Below are 21,215 nucleotides of genomic sequence, written 5' to 3' on the forward strand. Positions count from 1 at the left end.
AGGTAATGTCAACTCCTTTTTATGTTATCTATGGAGAGTGGGTTTTCTTAACGAGTCTTTGTAACACTGACATCCTCTTAGAATCTATAGGTCTAGCTTCTTTGTTTGAGCCCACAGAAGATGCAACCCAAATTCTCACCAAAATAGTCCAGTCCTCTATCTTCCAAGCGTCTGAAGTGCGAATGACATTAGAATCAGGCCAGTCTATAACCTCAGCCTTCTGTTTTCCTATCCCTAAAAATATAGCGGGGTAATTCCTGCATCCTAGGGTTTATTCACGTATTCCCTCACAAGTTCAGTAGTTCCTTCCTTCATGCGTGTAACCAGCCACCCGTCTGTACACTCCTTCACTCAGTTCACCAAGTACCTAGTCCGCGCCAGTCACCACCCCAGTGTGCTCAGTCGCAGGGGGTACTGTCCCTCGAGGCGACAGATACTCTAAAGCTCTAAGCAGCTACTGCTTTTTACTATCAGTGGTCATTTCTCCACAAGTCACCAAAGCAAAGAAAATTACTTAAATTACAACGGCTAGATACAGACAAGAATTTCTTGGCACAGACGTTTCGAAACGCCTTTCCTTTTTGGAAAATATTCATGGTCTTCCTTCATGCCAGAGGGTTCTCTGAGGCCTCGCGGTTCCCCATGAGGCCTCGCGGTTCCTGGAAACTTTTCTTGCCCAGAGAATCCAGAAGACTTGCAATGTATTTCTGGGCTGGAATTGCGAACCGAGTTCTGATTCTGCCCAGTGCCGTTCAGTCCTTACCCTTAACTGTTCTATGCTTCAGTTGTCCCAACTGAAAACCAGGTGCTAGGCTCCTAAATGGCTGTGGCATGCACGGTAAGCAAGTCCTTTAGCCTTTTCGGTGCTGTTCCGAAAAGCGAGGGTTCGTCCACACTGAAGTTCTAGGGCGAGCGGTTCGCGCTCCAAGCTTGGGCGCGCACCCCAGATAAGAGGGCGTCGATGAACAGGCAGCGAATGCGCCCAGCCCAACCCTGCCTTCCTAAGCATCATGAGACTTATTAGAAAACGAAACTGAAAACCAGGAAGCCTGTTTCTAACCTGCCCCGGCTTAGTTCGCTCGGAGACTTGTGACGGCCCGGCGGGCAGGCTTCCGATTGGCTGCCCGCGTGCGGACTATAAAGGCGAGCGCGGAGCGCGGCCGCTCACTCAGCCGCCGGCGCAACTGCTGCAAGGATGGCTGGCCTCGCGGCCTTGGTCCTTCTCGGGCTGCTGTCGCTGTCTGGCCTGGACGCCGTCCCGCGTGAGTGTCCTCTCCTCTCTCTCCTCTTCCGCCAGCCCGTCCTGTCCCGGTGACACCCACTTGGCACTAACTCTGTCCACCCGGGTCTCGCTCCCAAGTTTTCCTTCCCAGCTCGGTGGAGGAGCACCCGGCTTCCTCTCGGGCGGTGGAAGCGGCGGGGTGCGCGGGGAGTGGGAAGGGGGTGCGATCCCAGGTCGCCAACTTCCCGGGGATGTGGGGAGGGAGCCCCTGGCACGCCCGGACGGTACCGCGTGGGTCGGGACGTAGTTCCCGGGTGCGGATGTGGTTCAGGGCGGGCGCGGTGGGGGAGGGATTCTCTTCCTCTGGTTCGCGGGGCTCTGGCTCCCCCCGCGCATCTCTGGAGCGGGGGAGGGGGGGGTGTGGGCTGGCAGGTGCCAGAGGGCAGGGTTGGGGTCTGCGAACTGGTGGAGAACAACCCGTGGGCTTAGGGGGAGTCGCCGCCGGGGTATGTCGGCCAGCTGGCATCCTGAGGGCGTGGAGCTTCCTGCAGGCGCCGGGCAGGTTCACCTGCCCCTCTGTACTTTTCCCCAAACAAGGGACCAAACCAGAATGAGGAATTTTCCGGTGACTTTAGTGGAATGCCTTGAGGTAAACCGATTCGCCTCGTTAATTCTCTTGTTCTCCTTACACTTCGCCTTTAATAATAATCATAGAGGTTCCCGGTGACAGCTGTTTGTCCTGCGCTGTGTGCTGTGTCATTTAATTGTGAAAGGGGTCAGCGATGTAAATACGGTGCCTATCATCAGTTCAGTTCAGTTCACTCAGTCGTGTCCTACTCTTTGCGACCCCATGAACCGCAGCAGGCCAGGCCTCCCTGTCCATCACCAACTCCCGCAGTCAACCCAAACCCAGGTCCATTGAGTCGGTGATGCCATCCAACCATCTCACCCTCCGTCCACCCCTTCTACCGCCCTCAATCCCTCCCAGCATCAGGGTCTTTTCAAATGAGTCAGCTGTTCGCATCAGGTGGCCAAAGTATTGGAGTTTCAGCTTCAGCATCAGTCCTTCCAATGAACACCCAGGCCTGATCTCCTTTAGGATGGACTGGTTGGATCCCCTTGCAGTCCAAGGGACTCTCAAGGGTCTTTTCCAGCACCACAATTCAAAAGCATCAATTCTTCAGCACTCAGCTTTCTTTATGGTCCAACTCTCACATCCATACATGACTACTGGAAAGACCATAGCCTTGACTAGACGGACCTTTGTGGACAAAGTGACGTCTCTGCTTTTTAATATGCTGTCTCCGTTGGTCATAAAGGAAGGGAAGTTATGACCAGCGTAGACAGCCTATCATCAGGACGTCCCAGATGAGAAAAGGGAGGCTGACAAGGTGAAGTAAGTTAATCCCGCAGGGGATCAGTGGCAGACAGTAGAGCCTGGCCAGAGCCTTTGGCCAGGTGGTGCGCCCATTAGGCGTCACCTGTGCATTTTTCATAATCATCTGGGGTGAGATTCTAGGGAGCAGGCTGGGCAGCCATGGGCCTCTGTGGCCTTTGTTTCACAAAGGGCTGCCTCCTTTGGCTCCTTGCCTGGTTCTTTCCAAGATGAAGTGTCTCTCTACTTTCAGTTTTGAGTAAGTGAAGGTTTATCAGTTGGAAAGGTTGTAAAACTAGGGATGAATAATCAACACACTTACCCAGGTTGTCAGGGACACTGTGTTTAGATGCCTTCTAAATACACTGAAGATCAGATTTGTCTTTTGTTTGAAAATGGAATTTAAAATTTATTTGCCAAAAAACACATGATGTCTGAATTATCACTATTATTGGTATTTTGTTGTGGCTGTAGAATTCTTTCCAAAAAGTAACAAGCAGACATTAAAAAGCATGTTAGTTAGAAAACTTCCAAGATAATACATGCCTGGAAAATACACAGAGGATTTCTAGAAGACATTCAAAAAACATGTAGTTGTGATTCACTTTCCTGGGGCGGGGGGTTCCTATCTTCTGCTCTTGCCCTGTGTAGGTTTTATTTCAGTCTGGGCGTAAATTAAGTTTTCAATTAAGCTACAGAAGCTAAAATAACTCTCCCCGTAATGCAGAAGCAGTAAGTGGCTGAAGCCCGATTCAAACCCAGGCCTGTTGGATACATCTCCTTCTTCTGGAAACTACTTTTGTGATACCCTTGCAAACCCGGCACCTGCACAAACCTGCCTAGCTCCCTCAAAGGGAGAATTCCAGGTGGAATGAGCCTGTGCTCTCAGTACTGTAGTATGTATTATGGTCTAGTTACTAGATCCGCCTGCAATGCGGGAGGCCTGGGTTCGATCTCTGGTTGGAAAGATCCCCTGGAGAAGAGAAAGGCTGCCCACTGCAGTATTCTGGCCTGGAGAATTCCATGGACTCTATAGTCCATGGGGTTGCAAGGAGTCAGACATGACTGAGTGACTTAACTGTCACTTATTAGAAGCTCAAATAAAGAGGTTTCTGATTTATCTTCACTTTGAATGATGGGAAAATACCAGGGCTTCATAGTATTTCCAGCCTACCGCTTAGTGGGACTAGGGATCTTTTCTTTGATGATCGGATGATTCTACAAAGATACATGCAGTCACAGTGGCCTGGACTCCTCCTTCTCTGTACCTCCTGGACATAGAGGATGAACTGACCTTTGTAATCATGTCCCCTGAGTGTATTTGTGTTTAAGTGGCTTATATACATATATTTATATCAGTCTGTATATTTAGTAGCATTAATAGTTCACTTAGAAAAATATAGATATAGAGCTTATAATATTTTCTTCCACATTCTCATGGAGGGTCTCAACATGCATTTCATTTTGGAATCCACCTGTCCTGTAGCAATATATAATATTCTCAACCTGGCAGATTATGGAAGTCACTTAACCATGCTCATTAAAAATGCAGATTCCACTGTCACATGCATTAATCCACTTGGTCCTAACAGAGAGTATAATCTTTCCCATCTGCCACAGTCCTCACGCTTCCCTGTTGTTCTCACCCAGCCCAACCCACTCATCTAAGGTGTTTTCCAGCTCCTGTAGGTGTTTCACTTTTATTTCTTTGTTGTCTGGCTCATGAAATCAGGTACACAATCAGATGGAGATTTGTCATATAAACTCTAGACGTGATGAAGAGGTTGTGTTCTGTAGAAATATACTTTGGGTTGATTCTGTTAGGAACCTGAGCAAGGAGGTAACAGTAATTACACCTGCCACTTACTTACCAAGCAACTGCAGTGTGCAGGGCACTGTACTAGACACCTTTTGAGAAGTCTGGGGGATGTGCATCTAGACAAGGGACCAGGAAGAAAGAAGTAAATGTAAGGGAAATGACTGACGGGGCTGAAAGAGGGTGTAATAAGGGAGTGTTTTGATTTGGCCACTCTGGAGGGTGTGTGAAGTGAGAAACGAAACTCAATCAGTAGACTGGGGCCAAATCATGTAGACTCTTGAGTGATATAGATTCTATGTGCTGAGGAGCCATGAAGCCTTCTTGAGAGCCTGCACACACAATTGTTAAAAGATACAGCACAATGTCCACTGACAGAAAAAGATGTTACTAGAAACCTGCTAGAAAAAGCTTGAAAGGCATGTGTAGGGGAATTATGTGGGAAAGATACTAAGTCATGGTTTATCCCATGGATAAATGGGATAAATGGGATAAATGGAGGTGGCCATTTGCAAAAATGTAAGGTCATTTGGCCCGAGGGAAAGTGGAATTGGGAGAAATGGAGGATCCAATGTAAACATTTGGTGCCTGATCTAGCTTCAGACCACGGTCCCCCCAAGTGGAATACTCTGCAGTTTCATCTGTCTTTCCCTGCCGCTCCTCAGGCGTCCCAAAGGTTCAAGTGTACTCAAGACACCCACCAGAAGATGGAAAGCCAAATTACCTGAACTGCTATGTGTCTGGGTTCCATCCACCCCAGATTGAAATCGAATTGCTGAAGAATGGGGAGAAGATGAAATCAGAGCAGTCAGACCTGTCTTTCAGCAAGGACTGGTCTTTCTACCTGCTGTCCCACGCTGAGTTCACCCCCAACAGCCAGGATACGTATAGCTGCCGAGTGAGTCACATCACTTACCCAGGACCCCAGACATTTGTGTGGGGTAAGTTTTCAAGTTCTTTGGTTAACCACTGACAGTTGTATGTGAGCACAGCCGTGGCATAAATCTGCTTTGATATAAAAATATCTGCATGCTGGGATTATCAGGGAATGTTATTAGAGCTCTGCGTAGCAGCACCCTCTGAGAGAGCTGGGCACAGCGTGGTCGCTGAGACAGTGGTTTCCCTGCACGGAGAGCAGGGAGCATCAGCGCGTGCACGGGCGCTCCCAAGGCTTCCTCCTGGTGGCCCCCTTGGCTCTCCTGACCGCCTCGGGCACACCTAGGACCAAGGAGGGTCTCCGGAAGGCAGGGGCCTTTGTGTGCAAGCCCTGCTACGGTAGGGCCCTCCAACCCTGGCCTCCTCTAGTTCTCTGGATTGCTTGGGATCTCAGGCTGGTAGGAAACGTCTAGGTTTTTCTTCACTGGCTCTTCTGCCATCTTTGTTTATAACAATTTTAGAGTTTTGTAGTACGCAGCATTTCAAAAGTCAAACTTAACTGTTTTCTTTCTCTGTTTTCTTTTTCATAGATCGAGACCTATAAGCAGCACCATCAAGGTGGGTTTGTAACCTTAAGAAACCCTATTGTAATATCAGTATCCTGGGGACCATTACAGACAGCTCTAATGTGATAAGCCTCACAGTCTGGAAGACATTAATCAGGGTAACAATTCAGCAGGCAGAGAAGAATCCCACGGGGTCCCATTCCCTGCCCCTGAGAGAGGGGGAGATGAGGAAGGTCGTGGCCCTGGGTGTGACTTTCCCAGCATCACTAACCCTCTAAAGGGAGGACAGAGGAGCTGCAGGTGTGGGGTTACAGGCAGAGGCAGCTGTTACCCGCAGCACCTGCAAGTGTTTGCTTTTCTGCCATTTGCACGTTGGGCATCTCTGGGCCTTCAAAGGTGAACTGTCCCTTCCTTTGCGTGGCAGCTCTTTGCTAAATAGCCTGAAGAGAAGAGTGACATGGTTCTGGAGAGACACCATTCCTAAGTGTCTGGGCACTCTAGTTGGATCTCTAGGCTCCCAGTCCAATAGACGAGAGAAGTGGAAACAAGACTGTTGTAACTCAATGTAAAGACACTGTAACAGATGTATTGCAGCTCTAGCACCTACCTCTAGCAGTGTGAAACAGGGAGGGATTGGACTCCTCTGCCACTTCAGGTGGAGGCCAGAGGCAGATAATCCAGCTTTTCTGGGGAATTTTATTACTCAGTGTATCCTGGCATGGAAAACCTATTCAAATTTCCTGTTGCACTGTAGGACAGGGAAGTTAAAATGCGAGAGCATCAGAGAGTTTGGCTGACCTGCCCAGCGTCATACAGTTACTAAGTTTTGGGGTTAGGATCTGAACTCTAATACCAGTATTCTTTTCTGTAATGTTGTTAGTGAATCAGTGGGATAAACCAGTAGGTTATACTCTTTTAATTAATCTGGAGAATGGCCTGCAGGTACTACTGTTACCAAGAATTATTTATATACAGCACAAGTTAGATAAGTTTGGTGGTGCTATCTGTAATCTAAATAAAATAAATGTATTTGGTAATAGCCCTGTTTTTCTTTTTTCCCCTCAGGTTTGAAGATGCCTCATTTGGGTTTGACTAACTCCAAATTCTGTTTTCTTGCTTTTGAGTACTGATACACTTTTATGCTTAGTGCACTAAATAAGAAATTGCATTGATGTTACCACAAACATCTTTTAATTCCTCTTTGTGCCTGTGTTTCCCTGTAATTTGGTCTGTGTTGGTAGTGAGCTGCAGTGGAGTTGCTATGCTAGCATCTTAAAAGTGTGGAGGGAAGAACTCTGATGTTCAGCGTCAACATCTGGGTCAAGTAAAGCCTTCAGGGTGTTTTTCACACAAATTGTAGTGAGATAGGTATGCAGATTTAGAGTAAATCTCCAATTTGTAATTTTCCTTAGAATTTTGCAAAATGTGAAAGATAATTGTCAGAATTATTGGAAATGTGTCATAGTGGGTGGCATTTTGTCATATAAAATGATATTTACTTCTTCTGTTGAGACATGGCTATGCCTGTTTTCATTTTATTTTGTTTTACTAATTAAAATGTGGTAAAACTTGATGTGTACAGTACTTATTTTTAACTCCTAACTCCTTCGTTCAAACAGGGAAGTGGTCATCAGATATCATTTGGAGAAGAATGTAAACTCCTGATGTGTAGGCTTTTGCTCACAGTGGAAGGAGCATCAGCAATTTGCATTTTACAAATGAGGAACAGCCTCCCTAAGAAGTTAAATAAGTAAAGGGTCTGTGGTCTGCTGAGAGATCTTGCTTGTGTCTTTTAACCAGAATTCTGTTCCCTGGGCTAAGGAATGATGAGTGTGCAGACTCTCAGAGAGAGCCAAAGTATCTGGAGGATTTTTTAGCAAGTGATATATCCCAATGAAAAATACTAGATTTAAAAACCTCAAGGCATAGTTTATACTTGATCAGGTTTGTGCATTTTAAAAATCTTGACCATGAATTCGAGTTAGTGCTAGGTTCTGACAAGGTGAATAAAACTCAACACTGCTCTCAAATTGCCTTAGTGGAGGTGGAAACATGCACTTAAACAGTTAAAATACATCCTGATAAGCAGTATAGCATAGTTATGCCCAAAGAACTAGGTGACAGGAGAATGTGTTCAGGGAATAAAAATTTTCAGGTAGATCGTACAGTAGTTCTGCTTTTATTTCTTAAGGAACTCCCATATTGTTTTCCATAGTGATTGCTAACTTACATTCTCATCAACTATGTACTAGGGTTCCCTTTTCTCTAATACTTATCTATCTCACTAACTTTCAATATGCAAAAACACAGACTTCAGGTAAGTCTCAGGGAAGCCATTTGCTTGTGCTGAGTGTTACTGGGAGATGGTTCTTCCAGTTGTTAAATGGGGCCTGAGTTAAGGAGGTAAAATGGTGAGATGTATAGAGATATAACAGGTGTGGATAACTCCAAACAGTGGCGCAAAGATGAAATGTGCACCCTGGATGCACATTAGAATTGTAGGGTAAGGGAGTTAGAGAAGGCGGGGTTTGGAAAAAGAACGAGACTGGCACTTTATAGGAACAGATCACTTTTAATGAGGCGTGAAGGGGTAGCAGTCAGATTAGTAAGCTGCTGCCCTAACCCAAGAAAAGAGTAAGTATATATAGGCATATATGTGGAAAGCTACTGTCTTTTTTTTTCCCCAGGTTTTTTCTTTTTTTTTTTTTTTCATTTATTTTTATTAGTTGGAGGCTAATTACGTTACAATATTGTAGTGGGTTTTGTCATACATTGACATGAATCAGCCATGGATTTACATGTGTTCCCCATCCTTATCCCCCGTCCCACCTCCCTCTCTACTCAATCCCTCTGGGTCTTCCCAGTGCACCAGGCCTGAGCACTTCTCTCATGCATCCAGCCTGGGCTGCTGATCTCTTTCACCCTAGATAATATACATGTTTTGATGCTGTTCTCTCGAAACATCCCACCCTCGCCTTCTCCCACAGAGTCCAAAAGTCTGTTCTGTACTTCTGTGTCTCTTTTTCTGTTTTGCATATAGGGTTATCGTTACCATCTTTCTAAATTCCATATATATGTGTTAGTATGCTGTAATGTTCTTTATCTTTCTGGCTTACTTCACTCTGTATAATGGGCTCCAGTTTCATCCATCTCATTAGAACTGATTCAAATGAATTCTTTTTAATGGCTGAGTAATATTCCATGGTGTATATGTACCACAACTTCCTTATCCATTCATCTGCTGATGGGCATCTAGGTTGCTTCCATGTCCTGGCTATTACAAACAGTGCTGCGATGAACATTGGGGTGCACGTGTCTCTTTCAGATCTGGTTTCCTCAGTGTGTATGCCCAGAAGTGGGATTGCTGGGTCATATGGCAGTTCTATTTCCAGTTTTTTAAAGAAATCTCCACACTGTTCTCCATAGCGGCTGTACTAGTTTGCATTCCCACCAACAGTGTAAGAGGGTTCCCTTTTCTCCACACCCTCTCCAGCATTCATTGCTTGTAGACTTTTGGATAGCAGCCATCCTGACTGGCGTGTAATGGTACCTCATTGTGGTTTTGATTTGCATTTCTCTGATGATGAGTGATGTAGAGCATCTTTTCATGTGTTTGTTAGCCATCTGTATGTCTTCTTTGGAGAAATGTCTGTTTAGTTCTTTGGCCCATTTTTTGATCGGGTCATTTATTTTTCTGGAATTGAGGTTCAGGTGTTGCTTGTACATTTTTGAGATTAATCCTTTGTCTGTTGCTTCGTTTGCTATTATTTTCTCCCAATCTGAGGGCTGTCTTTTCACCTTGCTTTTAGTTTCTTTTGTTGTGCAAAAGCTTTTAAGTTTCATTAGGTCCCATTTGTTTATTTTTGCTTTTATTTCCAATATTCTGGGTGGTGGGTCATAGAGGATCCTGCTGTGATTTTTGTCAGAGAGTGTTTTGCCTATGTTCTCCTCTAGGAGTTTTATAGTTTCTGGTCTTACATTTAGATCTTTAATCCATTTTGAGTTTATTTTTGTGTATGGTGTTAGAAAGTGTGTTAGTTTCTTTTACAAGTGGTTGACCTGTTTTCCCAGCACCACTTGTTAAAGAGGTTGTCATTTTTCCATTGTATATCCTTGCCTCCTTTGTCTAAGATAAGGTGTCCATAGGATTGTGGATTTATCTCTGGGCTTTCTATTCTGTTCCATTGATCTATATTTCTGTCTTTGTGCCAGTGCCATACTGTCTTGATGACTGTGGCTTTGTAGTATAGTCTGAAGTCAGGCAGGTTGATTCCTCCATTTCCATTCTTCTTTGTCAAGATTACTTTGGTTATTTGAGGTTTTGATTAAAACTCTCCAGAAAGCAGGAATAGTAGGAACATACCTCAACATAATAAAAGCTATATATGACAAACCCACAGCAAGCATTACCCTCAATGGTGAAAAATTGAAAGCATTTCCCCTAAAATCAGGAACAAGACAAGGGTGCCCACTCTCACCACTACTATTCAACATAGTTTTGGAAGTTTTGGCCACAGCAATCAGAGCAAAAAAGTAAAAGGAATCCAGATAGGAAAAGAAGAAGTGAAACTCTCGCTGTTTGCAGATGACATGATCCTCTACATAGAAAACCCTAAAGACTCTACCAGAAAATTGCTAGAGCTAATCAACGAATATAGTAAAGTTGCAGGATATAAAATTAACACACAGAAATCCCTTGCATTCCTATACACTAACAATGAGAAAACAGAAAGAGAAATTAATGAAACAATACCATTCACCACTGCAACAAAAAGAATAAAATACTTAGGAGTATATCTACCTAAAAAACAAAAGACCTATACATAGAAAACTACAAAACACTGATGAAAGAAGTCAAAGAGGACACAAACAGATGGAGAAATATACCGTGTTCATGGATTGGAAGAATCAATATTGTCAAAATGGCTATTCTACCCAAAGCAATCTATAGATTCAGTGCAATCCCTATTAAGCTACCAACGGTATTTTTCACAGAACTAGAACAAATAATTTCTCAATTTGTATGGAAAGCTACTGTCTTAAGGGGGCCTGTTCTCCAGGTTGTTCGGAGTGGGTGGGGCAAGGAATTTGGAAATCGGCCAGAGGCTGGACTGGCTGGGAGCTGGGTGTAATCAGCCTTAATGTCCATTTTTTTCTTTGGGTGAGAGAGTTCTTTGTTTTGCATAGAATGGTGGGGAGGACCTAGAGGGGAGTTTTAATTCCTGGCTGTTAAGCCATGTAACTTTCCTTCAAGAATCACTTATGGAACTTAATAAAAAATACCAGCTCTAAAAATTAAAGCCTATTAAAAAAATCCACCACCTTCCCAAGCACCAATCCAGACCAAACTAAATCGCAATCTGTAAGTATGGAGCCCACATATCAGTATTACTATTTTTTTTTTTTAAGTGAAGGCCTTATTTTTTTTAGAGCAGTTTTAGGATCTCAGCAACACTGAGGGGAAAGTGTAGATATTTCCCATATACCTCTTGCACCCACACATGCATAGCCTCCCCCACTATCAACACCCCCCACCAGAGTGGTACATTTATTAAAACTGATGAACCCACAGTAGCACATCATAATCAACAAGGTTCATAATTTAAGGTTGTTCTTGGTGTTTTGTTCCATAGGTATAACCCAAATGAACTTTTTGGCCAACCCAATATCATAACATGTATCAATCATTATACTGCCCTAAACTATGTGTTCTATCTATTAATTTCTGCCACCCCTGGAAATCACTGATCTTTTTTTCACTGTCTCCATAGTTTTTCCTTATCCAAAATGTTATATCCAGAATCATGCAATATGCAGCTTTTTCATATTGACTTTTTCCATGTACTCATACGCATTTAAAGTTCCTCCATGTCTTTTTTTTTTTTTTAATGACTTTATAACTCATCTTTAAGCTTTGAGTAATATTACATTATCTGGATGTACCACAGTCTATCCATTCATCTACTGAAGTACATTATGGTTTGTTCCAAATTTGGGTAATTATGGATGAGGCTGTTATAAACAGCATGTGCAGATTATTGTGGACTTAAGTTTTCACAGTATTTACTTACATTTTTACATAGTTCTTAGGTACAGCCAAGGTTGAGACTCATTGAGTTACATCATAAAAGACTTTTTCATTCCATGTCACTCAACAACTATTTTGTGAAAAGCTGCTTTGCTGGCTGATGTTTCAATGTAATGACAATTTGGAGCATGCTTTAGTCTCTTATTTCAGAAGACAAGATTGATCAAAGAGGAGAAATACTGGAGCTTAATTAAATTTATTAAATATAACTGCAGTAGCAAATTAAAAAGTCTCAATTTCAGTAATAAAGAATTAGATCTTATATTCTAACTTGTAAGAATACCCATGTTCTATGGCTGAAGCAGAAAAGCAGTTTCTAGAAAATATATATAAGCCGTTATATATAAGTACATGCATTTTATATCTGTATCATACACCAAAGCAGGTCTGGTAAGTGTTATTCAAGGCATGAATGAGGGTAAATAAAGAGAAAGCAAGTCATTTTCATTAGTGTCAGTTGGTGCTTTCCAGAAACCATATGTACTAGGGGAAGTGGGGAGGGATGTGGGGGAGGCATGGGAGTTGGGGATTGGAAGGGGAAACCGGAGGCTCAGGCCCTGAGCAGTGGTGCTCCCCTCCTGCTGCTCACCATGGCCAACAGGGAGGCCTGTGCCTTGCTCTTCTCAACACTGGGAGATGTGGCAGCTGAGCCAGTCACCACCTACTATGGCCTGGCCAGATGGAAGGAGGGTAGGACCCATCAATACTGCCCACATTCTCCCAGGCAAAGAACTGGTCTCATCCCAGGCTGTTGGGGTCCTTGCCCCAGCAGGATCCAGGGGTACCCTCAGAATGAACCGCGTGGGCGAGTGAGAGAGAGAGAGAGAGAGAGAGAGAGAGAGAGAGAGAGAGAGAGAGACACCAGACCAGGATGTGCAGCAGAGTCTGGCAGTTGCTATTTTTCACCATAGCCTTTATACCCTAAGTTGGTACATTTCTAAGGGGGAGATAAGCATATAGACTTAGTTTAACATTACATCAGCTTGTCCTTTACGAAACCAGGTGTTCTCTGTATATTTTTTGTTTATGAGAGTCTTTTCCCATAGATTTTTTATACATTACCTCTAGCCTTGAGCTTAGCATAAAACAGAAAAGTGGCAGTCTCTTGGTACAGCAGGTTGTAACATAGTAGAAATACAATCCTGTTAACACAACAGTCAGTCTTTTTGCAGAAGTTCTCAGCTAAATTTATCTAAAAAGTTTAGCACACAAAGACTCTGCGGCTCCGGTGAGGCAGCCCCTGTTTATTAGCACTCCTGGTTAAAATGAACAATTATATTTCTAAACTCTTATTTTTCTAGATCTCCAACTATATTAACAATAGTTTTCACTGTACAACCTCAGCACGTTAACATCAATCAAACGTTGATCCAATACCCACTTTTAAAATAACACTTTTTGTGTTCTCTAATAGGGCTTCCTCACCGCCCCCAAGGGCTCTGTGCCTATTAGGGTCTTTTTTAAGGTTAATCTCTATGTATAATATCTTTTGGCTTTCAGGCCTGTTGACAATTTATGGCTTGCACCTGGTGTAACTTTAAGCAACTTCAGTAGTCGACCCTGTCTTTTCTGTGGTTAATCTATTTTCTTTCTATTAGGTGTCATCTCCATGGGAACTAGATAGGATTACAGTTCTACAGAACAGAAATGTGAAGGACTGCAAAAACAGCAGATATAGCACAAAACAGGTTCTTAGTCTAAAAGTTAACTACCTGCAAGAAGTCACCAGCTAATCTCTTGCAATGGGAGCACACATTTATCAAACAAGCCAGAATGCCAGCCAAAAGGGTTTGAATTGAAGCATTTCTTTCATCCCTGGCCCCTTCATAGGGTACCAGCGTCTAGGAGATTCATTAATTAGGGTTTTAAGTTGGTCTTTATTCAATGAAAGAGGAGCAGGAGAGCTCTCAGCAGGCAACACAAGAACAGGGCAAACAAGAACAGCAGCAGAAAAAGTGGGGAAGATACAGCGTGGGGTAGAGGCCGAGGCCAACCTGGAGGGTCCCTTGTATCCTGAACGGCCTTGCGTGTCAGGTTTTTTCCTCATGACCTCGTCATGGGTGGGATCTCCCACAATGGCTCCAGGCACCAGGCTATGCTGGTGAAAGGGCCCAAGGAAGCTGTCGCTCAGTTTGGAGCAAACTGATTATTTGAAGAATTGTTTTGCTAATTGATAAATGAATTTTTTTCTTTCAAGAAATTGATTTTATAATTGTTCTAAAATTGCCACCTTTATCAGGTGGTGCTAGTCATAAAGAACCTGCCTGCATTGGCAGGCAGGAGACATGAGACTTGAGTTTGATCCCTGGGTTAGGAAGATCCCCTGGAGGAGGGCATGGCAACCCACTCCAGTATTCTTGCCTGGAGAATCCCATGGACAGAGGAGTCTGGCAGGCTATAGTCCACAGGGTCGCAAAGAGTCGAGCACAACTGAAGCGACAACAGACATAACACACACATCATCAAGCAATGAAAATAGAGAAAAAATATTATAAACTTTTGCAATCTCTCATAACAGGATTACCACCTTTTGGATCCCACTGGATTCTCTCAACCCATCATTCTCCATTTTATGTTACAGAACTCTTTGTTAAATAGATTCTCCTTGCACTTCCTTGTAATTTCCCACTAAGGAGAATTTAGAAAGATTCAAGAAACTAGAGAAAGACAGCACAGGATTGGATGCAAGTTTTAGAACTGCAGGGCAGCCTGAGAGAACCCCATAATGTCACTGACCAAAGCAAGTGATACTGAGAAAGAGCTGTAAGGTGGGAGCTGGGACTTAAGGCAGTAAACCACAGTAAAGGGAGAAACAACACCTGGAAGAGAGAGTCTAAGAAATACAGAAATGCAGGTCCGAACTCAACAATCTTAACAAGAGCTGCTCTGTTGACCCAAGGACCCATAAGAGATGGGGCTTGAAACATCAAGAGATGAGGCTGTGACTGTAACTTAGCAGTTTGTGGATAATATTCCTCAAGAATGGTGCTCAGATCTTGGCAACGTGGTAGTCATCCTGCTCATTCGTTTCAGAGCATGATTATTTACTATCTCAGGTATTCCACGCTGAGGTGCTACCTCTGATCCCATTTTTACATAGGCTTAAAACAAACCATATTAACCTTTTAACTTTTTTCTCAACCTCTCTAAGCAGATTAACACCAACAAGAAAAGGTCCAGAAATGTATACAACAGTCTCTTAACAATATTTACATAGGGACAGGGGCCAAGATGTCAGGAGAACATGAAGATAGAGTTTTAAAATATAATTCTACATACTTCTTTTATTATTTGAATGTATGTTCATAATTTTTGAAAAACAGAAAGTCTGTTTAGGCAAAAAATCTCAAAACCAACTTGTGAATTCCACCATCCAGAGATGATGTTCATTTTGGTATGATCAGTTTTAAAAAATAGTTTCACTTATTTGTTTTGCTGCACCAAGTCTTGGTTGGGGCACACAGGGTCTTTGATCTTCACTGTGGCATGCGGGATGTAGTTCTCCAACCAGGGACTGAGCCTTGGTCCCCTGCACTGGGAGTGTGGAGTCTAGCCACTGGACCACCAGAAAGTCCCTAGTATGGTTAGCTTTTCAGGAGATTTTAACTTTTGTTTTATCTTTTTAAAATTGGTCATTGTTATTATTTTTAAATTTTTTGTAATAATTGTTATATTTCACTTTTTTTTTCACTGTCCCCAGTGAAAACATGGCATAAAAGGAAACAATACAGAGGAGGCAACTGTTCATATCTAGTTTTTGTCAACAACTACTGTCCCAGTATGTTTGGGCTTTCACTTTTACTTAAGATTTACTGTATTTTAAACTTGAGGTAAAACTCAAAGGCTTTAATAAAATCAGCATTTTGTCTGTGATGTAGCCATCAAGATTTTGCCTCACTTTTTCCTTAAAGTCTAGGCTTTTACAAAAATAAAAAAACCTAAAGACTAAAATTGGGGTCCCAGATATCTTAAAATAAATCAAGTTATATGTGAGTACCATAATTGGAAACGTTATGCATTAAAAAATATTGATACTTCAGAGAGCACAAGAAGGGTTTAATAGGAAAAAAAGACCAAGTAGTAAATGTAATTACAAATCACAGTTTGATCACATATCAATTACATAAGTGAAAGTCACTCAGCCGTGTCCAACTCTTTGGGACTCCATGGACTATACAGCCCATGGAATTCTTTAGGCCAGAATACTGGAGTGGGTAACCTTTTCCTTCTCCAGGGGATTTTCACAACCCAGGTCTCCCACATTGCAGGCGGGTTCTTTACCAGATGAGCCACAAGGGAAGCCCAAGAACACTGGAGTGGGTAGCCTATCCCTTCTTCACTGGATCTTCCCAACTCAGGAATCGATTCCGGGTCTCCTACACTGCAGGCAGATTCTTTACCAACTGAGTTATGAGGGCAGCCCAAGTACTTACTATGCACTAAATTCCATATATCTCCTCTCATTAGTTGGATACAGAGTTATTCATCTTCCTTAGTCCCCCACAACGCAGATGATCACAAATTCTACAAAACTACAGCATATTAAAAAGCAGAGACATTACTTTTCCTACAAAGGTCTGTCTAGTCAAGGCTATGGCTTTTTCAGTGGTCATGTATGGATGTGAGAGTTGGACCATAAAGAAAGCTGAGTGCAGAAGAATTGATGCTTTTGAATTGTGGTGTTGGAGAAGACTCTTGAGAGTCCCTTGGACTGCAAGGAGATCCAACCAGTCCATCCTAAAGGAGATCAGGCCTGGGTGTTTATTGGAAGGACTGGTGTTGAAGCTGAAACTCCAATACTTTGGCCACCTGATGTGAATAGCTGACTCATTTGAAAAGACCCTGATGCTGGGAAAGATTGAGGGCAGGAGAATGGGACGACAGAGGATGAGATGGTTGGATGGCACCACCGACTCAATGGACACGGGTTTGGGTGGACTCTGGGAGTTGGTGATGGACAGGGAGGCCTGGTGTGCTGTGGTTCATGGGATCGCAAAGAGTCGCACACAACTGAGTGACTGAACTGACCTGAAGGAGATGTTAATATTTCTATAGCACACAGGCCCAGCTGAAGACTGCAGTGATGTGCAATCTTCCCCTCCCCCATGGGTCACTTCCTCTTTCTACTGTTTTTCACTTAGAAAACAGAGAGGACTCTTGATGCCACACAATGCCATACTGTTACTTGAAGTGGTTTTCTAGGTATATTAAGCTGTCTGCAACTGTGCATACCATTTTCCTCATCTGAAGAGTCAGTGAATGTCTTATGACTTGTTCTTGCAGAAGCAGGCCCTGAGTCAAGGATCTGGATGTATTAATCTGTGATTTAGGGCTTCCAGGAGAAACCAAAAAGGGCGTGGGGATGAAGGATAGGAAATGAGAAAAAGCCAAATGAGGGTGTGATTTCAAAAATCCTACACTCAACCTATGCCCATGGGAGCTCAGAACACAGGAGTGCATGTCAGACATTGTCCTGCCTTGTAGCAAAGAAGCTGGCCTTTGGTATTCCATATCAGCCTGGCTTTGCTTGGACACAGCCTGGACGATGTCAGGAGTGTGAAGAAGGGTGAAACATAGAATGCCAAGGTACTGCCAGCTCACTCCAGTGCCTGAGGGTAATTTGCAGCCCTAGGGATAATGCGCATGTGCTAACTGATAGCAGCAAAATGTGAAAAAGCTGGGGACGGACTCATAGACCATGGGTGGGGCATCAGTTTGCTACTGTGGGTTTCCTGTAAACTTCCTCTGCTGGGTGCACAGCACATGTAATCACAAACTTTCACTGTAAGTTATAAGTTTCTGACCATAAAGAAGGCAGAGTGCCAAAGAATTGATGCTTCCAAATTGTGGTGCTGGAGAAGACTCTTGAGAGTCTCTTGGACTGCAAGGAGATCAAACCAGTCAATCATAAAGTAAATGAACCCTGAATACTCATTGGAAAGACTGATGATGAAGCTGAAGTTTTATTGCTTTGATGCGAAGAGCCGACTCACTGGAAAAGACCCTGATGCTGGGAAAGATTGAAGGAAGAAGGAGAAGGGGACGATAGAGGATGAGGTGGTTGGGTGACATCACCAATTCAATGGACAAGAACTTGAGCAAACTCCGGGAGATGGTGAAGAACAGGGAAGCCTGGTGTACTGCAGTCCATGGGGTCGAAAAGAGTTGGACACAAGTTGGTGACTGAACACCAAAAACAAAGCATTAAAGTGTGAGTGAATGCCACTGAACTCAGACTTGAGTTTAAATCCTAATTTCACAAATGGAAAGGGAAAAGTCATGTTTTGTTTAAGTTTTAATTCTAACTCCACAAAATAAATTGGTAAAGTCATTATTACTGTCTTGATTCTTTGTCACCATATCCATAAATGGGAGAATCATCTTTACATCAAACATTTACTCATTTATTTGGTCAATTATTCATTCAGTGAATATGGAGTGTCTACTCCGAGTCAGGTTCTGTTCCAGGGTTATTCTGAGAAGGGGACAGTGGTAAGAAGAGCTCCGTAAAATGTAAAGCTCTAGGCAACTGCTTTATTTCCAGTGGTTATTTATTTTCACAGCTCACTAGAACACATAAAATTGCCTAAAACCACAGCAGGAGATACAAGGAAAAACTTATTCATACAGAGCTGGTGGGGGAAAAATAAACAACAACTATAGAGTTGTTTCCAGAGTGTCTAGACCTGCCTCTGTCACAGTTCATCCTTTTTCAAATCTCTTAACATTTCTTATCATTGGTTTCCTTATCTATAAAATGAAGAGTTCTCAGCTACTAACCAGTGATTACCTGTTAGGAGTTCTAGGAGAGGGAGTTAGTGGTCAAGTTCAGGGTTGGCAGACAGAGGTGGGCACAGTCCCTAGGACTCCAGTGTAGATTAGAGGCTTCAACTCCAGTCATATCTAGCACCTCCTGTTTATAACAACTGTTTAATGGTAATCTTTTTACTAATTTGATTATGAAAGCTAAGCAACTTAGTATGTGAATGCTCTAGCCTGGCTGCGCTGGCTACTGTAAAGAAGTGTCAGATGCTCCAACTGGTCTAGGATCTCCGTCACCCACGACACTGACGACTGAGAATTGCTTTATATGCATGGCTCCAGTTCAGATATGGTATTGCTTGCTGTGGTATGATTCTTTGAAATGGCGAAAAATCTCTAGGTAAAAAACCAAAAGCAAACAAACAAAAACCTCAAATATATATCTTCTTTGAGTTGCCTAGTAGTTGCCTTCTTGGAAAATTCAGCATATATGGGTCTGGCATAGTAAATGATCAGTAAATAATCAAGGAAAAAAATTAAAATAATTGCAAAACAAAACTCACCTCATCATGTGATTGTAAAGTCCAGATTACAAGCAGGGTTTTCAAAGATAGAGAGGAAGAAAGAAACAGAGTGGGTGTATAGGCTGGGGTCCTTGGCTCAGTCCTTAAATGTCTAGAGGGACCCCATCAACGGAACAAGCAAAGGCAGCCCTGTTAATTTTCAAAACTTCTCCCAGAGAAACTTACTGCCATTAGGAATCAGTTTTCCAGAAAACGAGAGTTGCTAATCTAATGACTAGTGGGGGAAAAAAAAAAAAACAACCACCAAGGCAACCAACCTGGCCCCTCCCCTTTCTCAGAAAAGGAAACTTCAGAGAAAGACTCCTGACTGCCAAGTCCCCTTTCTAACCTGAAACAGCGCTTTCCGCCCAGAGACTTGTGACAAGCTGCCACGGGCTTGGATTTTGATTGGGCAGTTGATAAACTAAAATAGCGGGTTAAAGGGAGAGCAAGCCTGTGATTTCTGCCAACCGGTTGGTGGGAATGGGGGCCCTGCCCCCGGCTCCGTGACCCTGGCTCTGTTCTGCTCTGGGCGCTGCCGCCAGCCTGGCGCGCTCACCCTGAGCCCCCACGCCCGCCCGCCCCGCGCTCTGCTTCTCCCTTTCTGCCCCGACCTCTGGCTCCGTGGTACTCTTTCCCCGCCCCGTGTAGCCAGGCACCCGGGCTCGGCTTGTTCAAGCTCAGTCTTGAGCGGACCATCAAGCCGCGGGGAGGCCGGCTTTCTCTTCTGCTCTCACAGGACCGCTCCCCGGAAGGGACAGGGCGGAAGCGGAGACCACATCACGGTCGTTGACAGGCTGCTGGGTGCGTGGGTGGCGGTCGAGGACGCCGGGCGCTGTTTGCACGGCTGCCTGGTGTCGCCCCAAGGGTTCTCTTTTCCTGGGCAGAGCGGAGGAGGGAGAGGCTAGTCACGAGGTCAGTGGTCTGTTGAGAGAAAGGCGTTTGTGGGTCCAAGATAAGGACCACCCCAGTCAGCAGGTCAGCGCTTTAAGTGGAGCCTTAAGCACTGAGCACTGCTCCCTCCCCTGGGCTCCCACCATTTTCCTCTGGGCACCACACTTCCTCACTAGCTTCAAGGACTTGTATCTAAATCTAAATATCTCACACTGTTGTGTGTATCATTTTTGTGCCATCTTAGGTGTTTTTTTTGGTTAAAGCTTTATTGAGGAATAATTCACAAACTGTAAAATTCACCTATTTACAATGTACTTCAGGGGGTTACAGTATATTCATGGAATTGTGAAACTATCTTCTCAATATTAAAACATTTTCATCACCTCCAAAAAGAAACACAATACCGATTAGCCATCACTACCCATTTCTCCCCAACCACTCCCAGCCTAAGGAACCACTAATCTTTCTGTCTGCATGGATTTGCCTATTCTTGATAAATCATATAAATGGAATCATACAGTATGTGGTCTTCTGTGACTGGCTACTGTCACTTGTTATACAGTATTTTCAAAGATCATCCATTCTGGCAACTATTGGCACTTTATTTCTTTTTATTGCTGAATAATATTCCACTGTATATTGCACTACATATTGCTTAGTCATTCATTAGTTAATGAGCATTTTGGTTGTTTTGATTTTTTGGCTATTAAAAAGTAATACTATTATCAACATTTATATGCATGCGTGAACTGAACTGATGTGTGCTAAGTCATTTTGGTCATGTCTGACTCTGTGTGACCCAGTGGACCGTAGCCTGCCAGGCTCCTCTCTGTCCATGGAATTCTCCAGGCTAGAATACTGGAAAATTGCCATGCTCTCCCCCAGGGGATCTTCCTGACCCAGGGATCGAACCTGCACCTCTTATGTCTCTTGCACTGGCAGGCAGTTTCTTTACCATTAGCACCACCTGGGAAGCCCCATCAACATGCATGTTTTCTCTTGGGTGGAGTGGAATTCCATCTAGGAGTGGAATTGCTGGGTCATATAGTAACT

The 21,215-nt window shown here is 43.6% G+C and overlaps 1 protein-coding gene across 2 annotated transcripts in view; it reads left to right on the plus strand.

The window, feature by feature from the left end:
• The window catches only part of B2M (beta-2-microglobulin), a 28,081-nt gene extending 20,653 nt beyond the window's left edge, over positions 1-7,428 (plus strand). Inside the window, exons 1-4 of one of the 2 annotated variants that reach the window (XM_065941580.1) lie at positions 1,107-1,262; positions 5,079-5,354; positions 5,880-5,907; positions 6,921-7,428. In XM_065941580.1, the coding sequence (XP_065797652.1) occupies positions 1,196-1,262; positions 5,079-5,354; positions 5,880-5,893 (357 nt within the window). In that variant the 5' untranslated portion in view covers positions 1,107-1,195 and the 3' untranslated portion in view covers positions 5,894-5,907; positions 6,921-7,428. Of the gene's footprint in view, positions 1-1,106; positions 1,263-5,078; positions 5,355-5,879; positions 5,908-6,920 lie in introns of those variants that run through there. The other variant, XM_065941578.1, reaches the window with a different exon arrangement.
• Positions 7,429-21,215: the final 13,787 nt, after the last annotated feature.

Source organism: Muntiacus reevesi, chromosome 7 (genome assembly GCF_963930625.1).
Source record: "Muntiacus reevesi chromosome 7, mMunRee1.1, whole genome shotgun sequence".
Taxonomy (NCBI): domain Eukaryota; kingdom Metazoa; phylum Chordata; class Mammalia; order Artiodactyla; family Cervidae; genus Muntiacus; species Muntiacus reevesi.